This window comes from Chelonia mydas, chromosome 25 (genome assembly GCF_015237465.2).
Source record: "Chelonia mydas isolate rCheMyd1 chromosome 25, rCheMyd1.pri.v2, whole genome shotgun sequence".
Classification (NCBI taxonomy): domain Eukaryota; kingdom Metazoa; phylum Chordata; order Testudines; family Cheloniidae; genus Chelonia; species Chelonia mydas.
This window is the reverse complement of record NC_057858.1, coordinates 1,040,038-1,057,820: the sequence shown is the minus strand read 5'-3', so window position 1 is coordinate 1,057,820 and position 17,783 is coordinate 1,040,038. Positions and strand designations below refer to the sequence as shown.

Sequence of the window (17,783 nt, the reverse complement as noted above, 5' to 3'; positions counted from 1 at the left end):
AGGTCAACTAGTCCAACCCCCTGCTCACTGGGAGGCAGTGACCATGAAATGGTCGAGTTCAGGATCCTGGCACAGGGAAGAAAGGAGAGCAGCAGAATACAGCCCCTGGACTTCAGAAAAGCAGACTTTGACTCCCTCAGGGAACTGATGGGCAAGATCCCCTGGGAGAATAACATGAGGGGGAAAGAAGTCCAGGAGAGCTGGCTGTATTTTAAAGAATCCTTATTGAGGTTACAGGGACAAACCATCCCGATGTGTAGAAAGAATAGTAAATATGGCAGGCGACCAGCTTGGCTTAACAGTGAAATCCTTGCTGCTCTTAAATACAAAAAAGAAACTTACAAGAAGTGGAAGATTAGACATATGACCAGGGATGAGTATAAAAATATTGCTCGGGCTTGCAGGAGTGAAATCAGGAAGGCCAAATCACACCTGGAGTTGCAGCTAGCAAGAGATGTTAAGAGTAACAAGAAGGGTTTCTTCAGGTATGTTAGCAACAAGAAGAAAGCCAAGGAAAGTGTGGATGGTGTGGATTGCACCCTCAGCAAGTTTGCAGATGACACTAAACTGGGAGGAGTGGTAGATACGCTGGAGGGTAGGGATAGGATACAGAGCGACCTAGATAAATTGGAGGATTGGGCCAAAAGAAATCTGATGAGGTTCAACAAGGACAAATGCAGAGTCCTGCACTTAGGACGGAAGAATCCAATGCACCGCTACAGACTAGGGACTGAATGGCTCGGTAGCAGTTCTGCAGAAAAGGACCTAGGGGTTACAGTGGACGAGAAGCTGGAAATGAGTCAACAGTGTGCCCTTGTTGCCAAGAAGGCCAATGGCATTTTGGGATGTACAAGTAGGGGCATTGCCAGCAGATCGAGGGACGTGATTGTTCCCCTCTATTCGACATTGGTGAGGCCTCATCTGGAGTACTATGTCCAGTTTTGTGCCCCACACTACAAGAAGGATGTGGAAAAATTGGAAAGAGTCCAGCGGAGGGCAACAAAAATGATTAGGGGACTGGAACACATGACTTATGAGGAGAGGCTGAGGAGACTGGGATTACTGAGTCTGCAGAAGAGAAGAATGAGGGGGGATTTGACAGCTGCTTTCAACTACCTGAAAGGGGGTTCCAAAGAGGATGGCTCTAGACTGTTCTCAGTGGTAGAGATGACAGAACAAGGAGTAATGGTCTCAAGTTGCAGTGGGGGAGGTTTAGGTTGGATATTAGGGAAAACTTTTTCACTAGGAGGGTGGTGAAACACTGGAATGCGTTACCTAGGGAGGTGGTGGAATCTCCTTCCCTAGAAGTTTTTAAGGTCAGGCTTGACAAAGCCGTGGCTGGGATGATTTAGTTGGGGATCGGTCCTGCTTTGAGCAAGGCTTTGGACTAGATGACCTCCTGAGGTCCCTTCCAACCCTGATATTCTCTGATTCTATGATTAAAGCAAGACCAACACGAACTAAATCATCCCAGGCAGGGCTTTGTCAAGACAGGCCTTAAAAACCTCTAACGATGGAGATTCCACCACCTCCCTAGGTAACCCATTCCAGTGCTTCACCACCCTCCTAGTGAAATAGTTTTTCCTAATATCCAACCTCGACCTCCCCCACTTCAACTTGAGACCATTACTCCTTGTTCTGTCATCTGCCACCGAGAACAGCTGAGCTCCATCCCCTTTGGAACTCCCCTTCAGGTAGTTGAAGGCTGCTATCAAATCCCCCCTCACTCTTCTCTTCTGCAGACTAAACAAGCCCAGTTCCCTCAGCCTCTCCTCGTAAGTCGTGTGCCCTAGCCCCCTAATCATTTTCACTGCCCTCCGCTGGACTCTCATATGCTTTGTCCACATCCTTTCTGTCGTAAGGGGCCCAAAACTGGACGCAATACTCCAGATGTGGCCTCCAGTTCCAGCTAGGCAAAGAACGGATCTTTCAGTTTGGGGGCTGAACTGGAGAAAAAAATCCAGGTCCATTTGAACCACAACTAATTTTTCAAATTTTTGTAACTGAAATTGAAGAAAAAAATATCTGGTCACAATTCTTCCCCCCACCCCCCCGGTTGAGTTTTTCATTTCAATTTGCCTGATTTGGGGTATTTTCAATCTTTTTGGTTTTGTTTTCAAATTTGGCCAATTTTTCAGGGTTTTTGGGGGGACAAAACTATTAATAGAATTTGAACCAAATTCAGTTTCAGAGTCTCCAAAAATTCATTTTCTGGCAAAAATTATATATGCCAAATAAAATTTCTTCCAGCTCTACAGCAGAGTCCCACAAGCACATACTAGGTTTAGTTAGAAGGTGAGTGCACTTCCTTTGCAGAGCTCCCTGCCCTGCCCGGGGTAGAGCTGGGGTCCGCTGCATAGGGTACCAGCACAGCCTGAAATGCTGATCCTGGCACAATCCTTCCCTTTCCCCACCCTTTGCCTGTCTTGTCTATTTAGACTGCACACTAGGGCAGGGACTGGCTGTTACCGCGTGGATGTGCAGTGCCCAGTGCAGTGGGGCTCTGACCTCAGCTATGCCCTGGAGATGTTACCGTAATACACATAATATCACATTAAAAACTTAAGACAAAGCTTATTTTGTTTAGCCTATTCTCTAAGGTGAGCGCTGCGGATGGAGACTGAGCCTCCTATAGGAACACTGACGCAAGCAGGAGCAATTTTCTCCCCTTTTCATCAGATGATACAGAAGCCCAATGCAGGGAAATCACATGCACAGACTGACCTCTTTGCTGTTAAGATCTGATGCAAAGAGCAGCACCCAGGAAGCCATTTGGCCTGCACAATAAGCTTTATTGGACCTACAAAACCCAGGAACTATTTGGTGTGTTCTTGAGCATCATCCACTGTCACCTTACCTATTAACTAACTTTATATCTATATCTATATCGATATAGATATATACACAGACATCTCTTGTAACCACCAGCCCTGCAGGAGCATTTACTAATACACACCGGCTAGCATATATATTGCGTTGGTAATACTACCTGAATATATGTACTCCAGACATTGAAGTTTTAGAACAGTAGTTCTAGAGCCCAAATTGGCCTGTACCTTTATTATAATGCTGTGCACTTATTCCATCTAACGTAAGATGTTAGGGAATACTTGGCATAAGTCTTGGCTTGTGTAAATAGGAAAACTGACAGTATCAGGACATATAGTATTTCCTCATGACAACAGGAAAGGAGCTGCCCACACAAACCTAGGAGGTGCCTTTATGCCTCTTAGTACCTGGAACACAGATGTTCAGAAAAAATGATAAAGGCGTAGACCTTGGTACCAGAAACAAAGACAGAAAGTTGATTAATTAAATTCAGTTCCAAATGACGTATGCTGCACCTTCTTCTGGTAAAACAAGTAGGGTATAAAAGGAGGGATCTGGAGGTGTAACTTTGGGGAGCACACCTTACATAATGTGAATGTAACACGGCTGCGCAGGACTGCTCGCTCCTCGGAGGCTGGTATCATATAGAACCTTATTCCTGCACCATATTAATAACCCTGACGGACGGAGGTTATTTGGTCTCGAGTATATTTCATAACTAAATAAGGAACCGAAGTGTGCTCAAGCAATTGACTATACAGTTTATCAACAAGGAGAAAGGTGGGTGTTGTTCCAGCATTGTTTGATAGATAGGGGTGCTACTAATGCGACGACTGACTGGCTGGTTTGCTAGAAGCAGAGCCAGGTGGAAGTTTTCTAGCTAAGCTGGGTTCCCACCCCACCTTTGCAAAAAGAATTTTGCTATAGTTTTCTAGCAGCCTCAGTAAGAAAGTCATGCTCAGAGAATGAGGCTGAGGGCCTGTACAACTACTGGGAATTTGTCCCATTTCAGGGCAACCTCATCTTCTCCTCTCACTTGAGTGAGCAGCACTGACCCTCCAGTGTCCTCAAAAGGGGAATATTTTGCTGAGACTCATGCAATTAGTTGGCCACTAACCCACAGATCCTGAAGGCTGCTCATGCTAACAATTCTAAAATGAGAGAGAAGTGTGGAGTTCACCTCACTTCCATTTCTCCCCCTCTTCTGTAGTGGGATTATATAGAGCCCCTAAGGGTTATGTAGGTTTTTAACAAATATTAGTCTCACACCAACTTGCTAGGGGTTGTACAGATGGGGAAACAAGCCCCAGAAAGATTCCGTGACACTTAAAATCATAGAATATCAGGGTTGGAAGGGACCTCAGGTCGTCATCTAGTCCAACCCCCTGCTCAAAGCAGGACCGATCCCCGACTAAATCATCCCAGCCAGGGCTTTGTCAAGCCTGACCTTAAAAACTTCTAAGGAAGGAGATTCCACCACCTCCCTAGGTAACACATTCCAGTGTTTCACCACCCTCCTAGTGAAAAAGTTTTTCCTAATATCCAACCTAAACCTCCCCCACTGTAACTCAAGACCATTACTCCTTGTTCTGTCATCCGCTACCACTAAGAACAGTCTAGATCCATCCTCTTTGGAAGCAGCTATCAAATCCCCCCTCATTCTTCTCTTCTGCAGACTAAATAATCCCAGTCCCCTCAGCCTCTCCTCATAAATCATGTGTTCCAGGCCCCTAATCATTTTTGTTGCCCTCCCCTGGACTCTTTCCAATTTTTCCACATCCTTCTTGTAGTGTGGGGCCCAAAACTGGACACAGTACTCCATGTACTCAATGTCAAATAGAGGGGAACGATCACATCCCTCGATCTACTGGCAATGCGCCTACTTATAGAGCCCAAAATGCCATTAGCCTTCTTGGCAACAAGGGCACGCTGTTGACTCATATCCAGCTTCTCATCCACTGTAACCCCTAGGTCCTTTTCAGAACTTCTGCCTAGCTCCTTGGTCCCCAGCCTGTAGCAGTGCATGGGATTCTTCCTTGCTAAGGGTAGCACTCTGCACTTGTCCTTGTTGAACCTCATCAGATTCCTTTTGGCCCAATCCTCCAATTTGTCTAGGTCCCTTTGTATCCTATCCCTACCCTCCAGCGTATCTACCTCTTCTCCCAGTTTAGTGTCATCAGCAAACTTGCTGAAGGTGCAATCCACGCCATCCTCCAGATCATTTATGAAGATATTGAACAAAACCGGCCCCAGGACCGATTCCTGGGGCACTCCGCTTGATACTGGCTGACAACTAGACATAGAGCCATTGATCACTACCCATTGAGCCCGATGAGCTAGCCAGCTTTCTACCCATCTTATAGTTCATTCATCCAGCTGGCAAGAATACTGTGGGAAACCATATCAAAAGCTTTGCTAAAGTCAAGGAATAACATGCCTACTGTTTTCCCCTCATCCACAGAGCCAGTTATCTCATCATAGAAGGCAATTAGATTAGTCAGGCATGACTTGCCCTTGGTGAATCCATGCTGACTGTTCCTGATCACTTTCCTCTCCTCGAAGTGCTTCAAAATTGATTCCTCGAGGACCTGCTCCATTTTCTTAAATGATAAAAGGCTATTAGGACCATGCTTTACCAAGGACTTTCTGGAACACTCATAAGAATGGCCATACTAGGTCAGACCAAAGGTCCATCTAGCCCAGTATCCTGTCTTCTGACAGTGGTCAGTGCCAGGTGCCCCAGAGGGAATGAACAGAGTAGGTAAGTGATCCAACCCGTTGCCCATATCCAGCTTCTGGCAAACAGAGGCTAGACACACCATCCCTACCCATTCTGGCCAATAGGCATTGATGGACCTCTTCTCCATGAACTTATCTAATTCTTTTTTGAACCCAGTCAAGTGTCCTCTAGTTTATTTCATCATGCTGAAAATAGATCTTACATTTTTGCTGTTCAGCCACGTTGATAGTAATGAGAGGACCCTCCCTCCAAAAGAAGGAAGTTTTGTTAATACTGGTTGTCTATCAGAGGAGCACAGCTAGCCAACCAATCTGAATATAGGGTTTGAGGGGCCAGTGTTTAGCAGGTTTATAATTAAAGCACAAATATGATCAAAATTTGGATCAAAATAGCGTATGTACCTTATTAGACAGTTGCAGTTCTTTGGTTCAGACTGAGTTGAGTTTTGCACTCAAAGGAGGGATTCAGTCTCTTATGTAAAAATAGCTGTATCCTCTCCAACTTTACAGCACTTCTTCTGAGCACACAATGAAATTTTTTTGAAAATGTAAAAGTAAATCTATAGGTTAGTTTAGGAGTTAAAGCTCATTTTAAAATGTGTCCATTACGGAGTTTAGCTCTGTGTCAGTCCTATTTTGTCCCCAATGATTTAAGAATAGAAAAACTCTGACGCTTCCAACATCCATTAAAAAGTTAAATGTCACTGAAGTCTTATGCACAGGCTACATTTAGTTTTTATTATTAATGATTAAAAGCCATTTTTTTGCCATTATTCTTCTTAACTGAAAGATTCATTTTCATTTCATTTCATTCATGCTATGTTTGTCTTTCTTCCACAGGACAGATGCGACTTTGTACAAAGTGCAAGCTGGTCTCCATAATGGAAGAGAAGGTTCAAGGTCTGGAGCAACAGGTATCGACGCTGCGCTGCATAAGAGAAACTGAAGATTTCCTGGACGGATGTCAGGATAGGCTTCTACGGGCAAAAGGTTCTGAAGATTCAGAGCAGGCTGCACATCGGGGACAGAAGGATGGTGAAGAAATTTGGGATCATGTGACTTCCAGAAGAAAAAAGGGGAACGTCCATGTACCAGCAGGGCAGATACAGGTAAGTAACCGTTTTCATGTTCTCTCCACAGGTACTAATCCGGAGAGTGGACCAGATGATACGTCTGAGGGAAGGGAGCAGAAGGAGACTCCGCCAATTGGAAGGCATGGGATGCACTGTCCTAGGGTTGGGGGTTCCACGACCACCACTCCCAAGAGAAGGAGGCGGGTGGTGGTGGTCGGGGACTCTCTCCTCAGGGGGACTGAGTCATCTATCTGCCGCCCCGACCGGGAAAACCGAGAAGTCTGCTGCTTGCCAGGAGCTAAGATTCACAATGTGATGGAGAGACTGCCAAGACTCATCAAGCCCTCAGAGCACTACCCCTTCCTGCTTCTTCACGTGGGCTCCAGTGATACTGCCAAGAATGACCTTGAGCGGATCACTGCGGACTACGTGGCTCTGGGAAGAAGGATAAAGGAGTTTGAGGTGCAAGTGGTGTTCTCGTCCATCCTCCCCCTGGAAGGAAAAGGCCTGGGCAGAGACCGTCGAATCGTGGAAGGCAACGAATGCCTACGCAGGTGGTGTTGGAGAGAAGGCTTTGGATTCTTTGACCATGGGATGGTGTTCCAAGAAGGAGTGCTAGGCAGAGATGGGCTCCACCTAACTAGGAGAGGGAAGAGCATCTTCGCAAGCAGGCTGACTAACCTAGTGAGGAGGGCTTTAAACTAGGTTCACCGGGGGAAGAAGACCAAAGCCCTGAGGTAAATGGGGAAGTGGGATACAGGGAGGAGGCACGAGCAGGAGCGCGCGAGAGGGGAGGGCTCCTGCCTCATACTGAGAAAGAGGGGCAATCAGCAAGTTACCTCAAATGCCTATATACAAATGCACAAAGCCTGGGAAACAAGCAGGGAGAAGTGGAAGTCCTGGCACAGTCAAGGAATTATGATGTGATTGGAATAACAGAGACTTGGTGGGATAACTCACATGACTGGAGCACTGTCATGGATGGGTATAAACTGTTCAGGAAGGACAGGAAGGGCAGAAAAGATGGGGAGTTGCTCTGTATGTAAGAGAGCAGTATGACTGCTCAGAGCTCAAGTATGAAACTGCAGAAAAACCTGAGAGTCTCTGCATTAAGTTTAGAAGTGTGAGCAACAAGGGTGATGTCTGGTGGGAGTCTACTACAGACCACCAGACCAGGGGGATGAGGTGGACGAGGCTTTCTTCTGGCAACTCATAGAAGTTACTAGATCGCAGGCCCTAGTTCTCATGGGAGACTTCAATCACCCTGATATCTGCTGGGAGAGCAATACAGCGGTGCACAGGCAATCCAGGAAGTTTTTGGAAAATGTAGGGGACAATTTCCTGGTGCAAGTGCTGGAGGAACCAACTAGGGGCAGAGCTCTTCTTGACCTGCTGCTCACAAACCGGGAAGAATTAGTAGGGGAAGCAAAAGTGGATGGGAACCTGGGAGGCAGTGACCATGAGATGGTCGAGTTCAGGATCCTGACACAGGGAAGAAAGGAGAGCAGCAGAATACAGACCCTGGACTTCAGAAAAGCAGACTGTGACTCCCTCAGGGAGCTGATGGGCAGGATCCCCTGGGAGAATAACATGAGGGGGAAACGAGTCCAGGAGAGCTGGCTGTATTTTAAAGAAGCCTTATTGAGGTTACAGAGACAAACCATCCCGATGTGTAGAAAGAATAGTAAATATGGCAGGCGACCAGCTTGGCTTAACAGTGAAATCCTTGCTGATCTTAAACACAAAAAAGAAGCTTACAAGAAGTGGAAGATTGGTCAAATGACCAGGGATGAGTATAAAAATATTGCTCGGGCTTGCAGGAGTGAAATCAGGAAGGCCAAATCACACCTGGAGTAGCAGCTAGCAAGAGATGTTAAGAGTAACAAGAAGGGTTTCTTCAGGTATGTTAGCAACAAGAAGAAAGCCAAGGAAAGTGTGGGCCCCTTACTGAATGAGGGAGGCAACCTAGTGACAGAGGATGTGGAAAAAGCTAATGTACTCAATGCTTTTTTTGCCTCTGTCTTCACGAACAAGGTCAGCTCCCAGACTACTGCACTGGGCAGCACAGTATGGGGAGACGGTGACCAGCCCTCTGTGGAGAAAGAAGTGGTTCGGGACTATTTAGAAAAGCTGGACGAGCACAAGTCCATGGGGCCGGATGCGCTGCATCTGAGAGTGCTAAAGGAATTGGCGGCTGTGATTGCAGAGCCATTGGCCAGTATCTTTGAAAACTCATGGCGATCGGGGGAGGTCCCAGATGACTGGAAAAAGGCTAATGTAGTGCCCATCTTTAAAAAAGGGAAGGAGGAGGATCCTGGGAACTACAGGCCAGTCAGCCTCACCTCAGTCCCTGGAAAAATCATGGAGCAGGTCCTCAAGGAATCAATTCTGAAGCACTTAGAGGAGAGGAAAGTGATCAGGAACAGTCAGCATGGATTCACCAAGGGCAAGTCATGCCTGACTAATCTAATTGCCTTCTATGATGAGATAACTGGCTCTGTGGATGAAGGAAAAGAAGTGAACGTGTTGCTCCTTGACTTTAGCAAAGCTTTTGACACGGTCTCCCACAGTATTCTTGCCAGCAAGTTAAAGAAGTATGGGCTGGATGAATGGACGATAAGGTGGATAGAAAGCTGGCTAGATCGTCGGGCTCAAAGGGTAGTGATCAATGGCTCCATGTCTAGTTGGCAGCCGGTATCAAGTGGAGTGCCCCAGGGGTCGGTCCTGGGGCCGGTTTTGTTCAATATCTTCATTAATGATCTGGAGGATGGTGTGCATTGCACCCTCAGCAAGTTTCCAGATGACACTAAACTGGGAGAAGAGGTAGATACACTGGAGGGTAGGGATAGGATAGAGAGGGACCTAGACAAATTGGAGGATTGGGCCAAAAGAAATCTGATGAGGTTCAACAAGGACAAGTGCAGAGTCCTGCACTTAGGACGGAAGAAGCCCATGCACCGCTACAGACTAGGGACCGAATGGCTAGGCAGCAGTTCTGCAGAAAAGGACCTAGGGGTTACAGTGGACGAGAAGCTGGATATGAGTCAACAGTGTGCCCTTGTTGCCAAGAAGGCCAATGGCATTTTGGGATGTACAAGTAGGGGCATTGCCAGCAGATCGAGGGACGTGATCGTTCCCCTCTATTCGACATTGGTGAGGCCTCATCTGGAGTACTGTGTCCAGTTTTGTGCCCCACACTACAAGAAGGATGTGGAAAAATTGGAAAGAGTCCAGCGGAGGGCAACAAATGATTAGGGGACTGGAACACATGACTTATGAGGAGAGGCTGAGGGAACTGGGCTTGTTTAGTCTTCAGAAGAGAAGAATGAGTGGGGATTTGATAGCTGCTTTCAAGTACCTGAAAGGGGGTTCCAAAGAGGATGGATCTAGACTGTTCTCAGTGATAGCAGATGACAGAACAAGGAGTAATGGTCTCAAGTTGCAGTGGGGGAGGTTTAGGTTGGATATTAGGGAAAACTTTTTCACTAGGAGGGTGGTGAAACACTGGAATGCGTTACCTAGGGAGGTGGTGGAATCTCCTTCCTTGGAAGTTTTTAAGGTCAGGCTTGACAAAGCCCTGGCTGGGATGATTTAGTCGGGGATCGGTCCTGCTTTGAGCAGGGGGTTGGACTAGATGACCTCCTGAGGTCCCTTCCAACCCTGATATTCTATGATTTCATGAAGAGCTGCCCTCTTTCAAAATGACCATCTCTAATTGTTCTCAACGGGATTGCTAAAGGTAGCCTGTGGCCTCAAAGATGTCCATTGCCTTCATCCACTTCCATTCATTGCTCCTGACAGCAAAGTGGATTACTACCTTCCCTGAGAGCAGCTTGGCTTCATTTCTTTGGAAATAACAGTCATTTTGAAAGAGGGCAAATTTACTAATAATAATCTTCAAACACTTAAAATGACAGATTAGCTTTCAGTTACCAAAAAATAATGGTATAAAAGGCCATTAATCCTAAATACTTCTTAAAAAACAAAAAAACCAAAGAATATGTTGCACCAGATCTAGAGGGTAAGAGGTAGAGGAAAATTAGGGTATACACTGTCTGCTTTATACTGCTTTGAGGAATGGAAAGTGACTATAAGCCCATCTTAACTGGCTAGTACATCCTGGTTGCTTTGTGCTATTCAGCATACTAGTGAATCTAGACCTCTAAATTTAAAATGAAAAAGTTATTTAAGGCTGATATTACATGTTTTCAAATCACTAGAAATATCACATAGTAACGTTCTCTTTTGGGTTCTTCTTTACTATGTATTTGTGAAAATTTTAGTTTAAAAATTAGAATTCCTAGACTAAGAATTCCTAGACTAAACTACTGTCAGATGGAGTTGAAGTTGAAAGTAAAATTAAACTAAAAAAGAAATCTAAGCATGTTAAGGTACTGAAAAGGAAGTGGAGAAAAATCATATGTCTAAAAATCATTTTAATCTATTCCGGTATCACAAACTACTATGTATTAATCAAAAGTGTATCATTATTGGATGGTGTCACTACAGGGCAGAGTTAAGGTTGTTCAGATGCACTAACCATGCATTTCCATACCATGACATGTTTGGCTTGTAAGCGTACCCTTAACTCTGAATTTCCTGATTTTACAAGGCTTGGATGGGCCATAATTACAATATCCCTGTAACACTCTCCCCTATGAAAGCGGCAAAGAGTCCTGTGGCACCTTATAGACTAACAGACGTATTGGAGCATAAGCTTTCGTGGGTGAATACCCGCTTTGTCAGATGCATGTCTCTCCCCTATATTACAGATATGTATTCTCAAACTTAACTCTACCTTAATGTATTTTTTGTCTGGAAAAATACACACACTGTGGTTTGGAAAATTTATGGCCAGGTTACTTGACAGCCCCAAGCAGCTCATCTTAGTAAATGCTGATAAAACACTATCACCAACACACACAATAATACAGCTAAAGATCATAGCAACAAAGATATAGGAAACAAAAAGTCTTTTGCAATAATAAAACCATTTCTTTCTTTCCAACACTCATTGCTAGACAGAATACACACAGGGCTTGGGTTATTGGTTTTTTGTTTTTGTTAAAAGTTTTAATGTAATTCCCAAATACAATTGATATGACAATCTTACATAAATCTTTCAAAACACATGGGCATTATCTGGTTTTACTTGTCACTAGTTTACTAAGGCTTAAAGCAGAAAGTGTAATAACGTTTAGATCTGGCCTAACTATATCTTTCTGGACAGGGCTTGAAATTAACTTTTGGCCAATTCTGTGAATGGTTTATAGAGTATAATATTTTGGACGAAGATGAAATATTTTATAGTTATTATACTATAAACATATATGCAAGGCTTCTAGCTGAAACCCAAGTTTTACCAGTAAACAGCTGCCAGATTTTAAGAAAACTCTGTAGGTAACTGTTTAATACTACTGCACCCCATGAAAACAAGCATGCTTATTCCATTCTTCTGGATGTTAATGCATTTGTCAATGTAACACTATTGTGAAATGCCCGAAAGTGAGCCCCTACACACACACACTTCCAAAAAAAGTGGAGTTTGGGAGCAGGAAGTAACATCTAGTATTCCACAGTTAGGCCCTGCAACAAAGACACCTTATTAACTTCTTTATCTTCTGTAATAATCTTTATGTTGGAAATCAGAAGCTTTACTTTGAAAATTTATTTTAAGAGAGTATTTTAAATTCATTTGAATATCCACGTAAAAAAAGGTCCAAAAGAAATGCAGATCTCTTAATGCAAACCAAAGAATTCCCAAAGTGTGTGGGGGCAGATAAACACTTGCAGAGGATTAAAAATCTGCCAGATTTCTGCTTGTGAGGAGCACGAAAAGAGAGCGTCAATCGGCTTGTGCATGACAAAAGATACAATTCCCTCTATGGAGAAAGAACAATACCCACAGACTGCATGAGCAGACAATCCAGAGAGGTCACAAATGCAGTGGCACAGCTAATCCCGAGCCCTTTCCACCCCCAGAAAGAGTAACACCAGGAATTCCTTCAATGGGCTAAGTCAGGAAAACAAGCAACTAAAACCCCTGGCAACAGTTAGCTATTGACAATAGGAAAAATACAAAGAGAACAAGCTAAATACACTTTGGACTCCTGACTATAAAAGGTGTGGGTTTTCATTAATATAAAAGCTGCTTAATCAATCTGAATGGTTTCCCCAGCTGCTTTTGTGTTACAAGAACTCTTGGGTTTCCATTTTCAAGGTTTCCTGCACTAAATATTTCTTCTTCCTCTTTCTTTTTTTTTTTTTTTTTGAAGATGCATTTTAGTTCTCCCCAATCTAAATGAAAAATTTGTACAAAGAGTATGCAATTATAAGAGAAAATAAAATAAAATGGGGATATTTATAGGAAAGTGGGCTACACACTGTTCTTAGCTGGCTATGTATTCCATCTTTACTGGACAGGAATGAGATATTGTATCAATTGGTTACTAAAACACAGTCATTGTGAGTTTGACACAAGAGGCCGAAAGGTTAAAAAATGACAAAAGCAAAATGAACTGTGGTTACAGAAGGAACCCTTCAGAATTACACAGAAAAACACTTTTTTGCCTTTATTTGGCAAAACAGGAATCATCATTCTTCAGCACAAGTTAATCAAAGCTAGCAATAATTCTTCATACTGCAAAACCTAAGGCGACAAGAAAGGGAAAGGGAGGTTTAGAAAGTAATTTGCTCATTAAGGCCCCCAGTTCAGCAAGTGCTCCAGCATGTGTGCTAATTTTAAGCATAGGAGTAATCCCCTTACTGTGAATGTGATTACTCATGTGCTTAAAGTTAGGGACAATGGTTAAGTACTTTGTTGAACTGAAACTCAAGTCACTGAGGGTATGCAAATAAACCCTGCGGCTGGCTTCTGCCAGCTGACTTGGGCTCCCAAGGCTCGGGCTGGGGGGTAATGTCACTGCAGTGTAGACTTCCAGGCTTGGGCTGGAGCCTGAATCCTGGGACCCTGTGAGTTGGGAGAGCCCCAGAGCTCGTGCTGCAGCCCGACTCCAGACGTCTACACTGGAATGACACAGCCCACCAGCCTGAGCCCCGGGACCCCCCCCATCAGCTAGCATGGGCAGGTACAGGTGTCTAACTGCAATGTAGACACCTTTAATGAGAACAGCTTTTTTGTGTATAGATCTGTTGTAATGGCTTGCCCAACTCACCAAATGAGCCCACATCATTCTTCCAAAGGCAGACAGCTGTGTTTCAGCTGTTCTGAAGGTGTGTGATCTGTATGCCACCCTAAGCTTTAATCACAGCCACAAGAACATAAGTTTACTATGAAAAATTGTATGCAACACCTATTATTTATAGTGGCTTAGCTCTCCCTTAAATAGTAACAGAAAAGAACAGTACAAAACAATAGTTTCACTTTCTCAACACACAAGAGCAACTTATTCAGATCTAAAATAAAACAAAAGTATCAGCACAATATAAACCCCCAAATAATAACATTGGAAGTGGGCGGGAAGAAGGAAAGGGTTAGCAAAATGTCCAGTGAACTTTAAAGTCTCTTATTAACTCAGTACAAGGCTTTCCTGTCAAGACACCTTTTTTTTAACCTCTGTGTACAGACCGACCGACAAAGGACAATGGTATCCACAAATCACATTGGGATTAAGGTAAGAAAATGCTGCCCTCTCTGCAATCCAAAGAGAACGAAGCCAGAAGGGTAATCAGTGAGTGCATGAACAGAGAAGAGCACAGCTTCTCTGCAGGCAGCAGGAACTGAAAAGGGAGAAGCGGGGGTTAAGAAAGAAGAATTCAAGTTGGAACCGTGCTCGAAAGTTCTATCTCAGAGGCCTGCAAAACATGAGCTACTGAAGAAACAGTCAAAAGGTCCCAATGAAAGCTGTGACAAGTCATAATGTGCCATTTCAATTACAAGGAAAAGGGGAAATGTTATTTTTCTGCTCATCAATATGATGAGCTTTCATGTCCCAAACCACATTCAGGCAGTTTCCAAGTCTGCTTTTTTTTTTTGTGGAATCTACTGATCCAGACCAAAAAAACCAAACAAACAGAACAGGGATGCACAGTTCCTAAGTCCTGGAGCCTTCAGCACTGCCTGGAACAATCGCTGGCCTGGGGTATCCACAGAGGTGCCTGCAAGATGGTGTTTGCAGCAGCCTTGCAGGCAGATGGGCTCACAGCTGCTATGTGCTGCCAATATTCTGCCCATCTCCTTCATCATTAGGACCTGAAACAAAAATAGATCATGGTTACAAGAAATATTTATTTTATTTGTAAAACTTACTTTGCTATTTAGGGGGGGAGGGATAGCTCAGTGGTTTGAACACTGGTCTGCTAAACCCAGGGTTGTGAGTTCAATCCTTGAGGGGGCCATTTAGGGATCTGGGGCAAAAATTGGGGATTGGTCCTGCTTTGAGCAGGGGGTTGGACTAGATGACCTCCTGAGGTCCCTTCCAACCCTGATGTTCTATGATTCTACGATGCAACCTATGGAACGAAGATCCTAGCTGGCTATTCCCAGTGCTCCATGCCTCTCTCTCCCCCCTATAAACTAGACCAGTGTTTCTCAACGACCACTATGATTTTACTGCTTCCCCCCCATCCACTGGGCCAGTAACCCTATCAAAGAAGGAAATTAGGTTGGTTTGGCACAATTTATTCTTGACATCTCCATGCCAGCTATTCCTTATAATTCTATTATCCTCTAGGTGCTTACACATTGATTGTTTCATAATTTCTTACAGTATCTTTCCAGGCAGCAAAGTTAGGCTGACTAATCTATAATTCCCCAGGTCCCCTTTGTTCCCCTTTTTAAACACGGGTACTATGTTTACGCTTCTCCACTCCTCTGGGACTTCACCTGTCCTCCATGAATTCTTCAAGATAACTGCTAACGGTTCTGAGATTGTTTCAGCTAATGCTAGGTGTGCCTTAGCCTTTCTGATTTTGTCCCTACATGCTTGTGCTGTTTTTTTTTTTTACTCCTCTTGACAATTTGTCCATATTTCCACTTTTCTGTAGAATTCCCTTTTGATTTTCTGGTCATTAAAGAGCTCCTGATAGAGCCATGTTGGCCTCTTCCTATATTTCCTTTGCATCACAATAATTGGAAGTTTTGCATTTAATATTGTCTCCTTGAGAGACTGCCAGCTCTCCTGAATGCCTTTATCTCTAAGGTTTTCTTCCCTTGGGACCGCACCCTACTAGTTCTCTGAGATTGTTAAAGTCTGCTTTTTTTTTAAGTCCATTGTCCTTATTCTGTTATCACTCCTTCCTTTTCTTAGAATTATGCAATTATCATTTCGTGATCACTTTCACCCAAATTGCCTTCCACCTTCAGATTCACAACCAATTCCTCCCTATTGGTCAGAATCAAGTCTAAAATGGCTTTCCCCCCGGTTACTTCCTCCACTTTCTGAAACAAAACATTGTCCCAGATACATTCTAAGAACTTTTGGACATTTTGCATTTTGTTGAATTAACTACCCAGACATCTGCTGAAAAAGTAAAGTCCCCCATTACCACCTCCTCCCTTTTTTATCCAGCTTTCCTGAAGAATCATAGAACTGGGAGGGACCTCAAGAGGTCATTTTAAATCATTTTTGTTGCTCTTCTCTGGACTTTCTCCAATTTGTCCACATCTTTCCTGAAATGTGGCACCCAGAACTGGACACAATATTCCCTCCACTTGAGGCCTAATCAGCATGGAGTAGAGCAGAAGAATTACTTCTCGTGTCTTGCTTACAACACTCCTGCTAATACATCCCAGCTAATACATCCCAGAATGATGTTTCCTTTTTTTGCAACAGCGTTACACAGTTGACTCATATTTACTTTGTGATCCACTATGACCCCCAGATCCCTTTCCGCAGTACTCCTTCCTATGCAGTCATTTCCCATTTTGTGTGCAACTGATTGTTGCTTCCTAAGTGGAGTACTTTGCATTTGTCTTTATTGAATTTAATCCTATTTACTTTAGACCATTTCTTCAGTTTGTCCAGACCATTTTGAATTTTAATCCTATCTTCCAAAGCACTTGCAACCCCTCCCAGCTTGGTATCGTCCACAAACTTTGTAAGTGTACTCTCTATGCCATTATCTACATCATTGATGAAGATATTGAACAGAACCAGCCCCAGAACCGATCCCTGCGGGACCCCACTCGTTATGCCCTTGCACCATGACTCTGAACCACTGATAACTACTCTCTGGGAACGATTTTCCAACCAGTTATGCACCCATCTTATAGTAGCTCCATCTAGGTTGCATTTCCCTAGTTTGTTTATGAGAAGATCATACAAGACAGTATCAAAAGCCTTACTAAAGTCAAGATATACCACAACTACCGCTTCCCCGTAAGCTTATTCCCCTGTATACAATATGTCAGTCATGAGATTTATCCCACCAAATCTCTGTGATGCCAATTAATTCATAATTTAGCTTATGTTCTAATGACTGCCAATTTCCTTTTTGTTCCCCATACTCATTGCATTTGTGTATAGACATCTAAAATGTTAAGCCTTGCATTCTGCCAGCACAGAGCTGGTGCTCCAAACCCAGCCACTGCTGCAAATCATCCTTGCTATTTTCTACCATGAGACCGGCTGTAGGACTGGCAGCAGCAAAAGGAGGGGAGGTTTCCAGCTATAGGAAGACAGAACATAGCTGGCTCCCATCCAGGAGTCCTAAAATGGCCCCTTCTCCCTTTGCTCCCCACCCTTTAGTCTCCCTCCTGTTTCCGCACCTCCATCTCCTCTGACTCCTGCCTATTTCCCAGTACAGCCACACTCCCAGCTGCCCCCACCGTCACATTACCCACTTCTCTGTGTTCTCCTGTTTCTTGACTGGCCCTCACATGGTGACTAAAGGGCCACCATTTTCCCTAAGGTCAGCCTGGATTCAGCCCACTGGGAACAATGGGAGGTGGTCATCATTTTCATAGAATCATAGGACTGGAAGGGACCTCAAGAGGTCATCTAGTCCAGTGGTTTTCAAACTGCGGGTTGCGACCCAGTACTGGGTCGCAGAACGTAAGGCACAGGGTCATGGTGGCTCTGGTCAGCACCACCAACTGGGCCGTTAAAAGTCCCGTCAGTGATGCTGCCTGGCTAAGGCAGGCTAGTCTCTACGTGTTCTGACACTGTGCTGAGCCTGGAA

General features: G+C 44.2%; 1 protein-coding gene across 15 annotated transcripts in view; it reads right to left on the bottom strand.

Annotated features, from left to right (window-relative positions):
* Window positions 1-11,685: 11,685 nt before the first annotated feature.
* RANBP3 (RAN binding protein 3) overlaps window positions 11,686-17,783 on the bottom strand; it is a 177,015-nt gene continuing 170,917 nt past the window's right edge. For all 15 annotated transcript variants that reach the window (XM_027822109.3, XM_043535664.1, XM_043535662.1 and 12 more), the window contains one exon: window positions 11,686-14,853. In XM_027822109.3, the coding sequence (XP_027677910.1) occupies window positions 14,810-14,853 (44 nt within the window). In that variant the 3' untranslated portion in view covers window positions 11,686-14,809. The remainder of the gene's footprint in view (window positions 14,854-17,783) is intronic.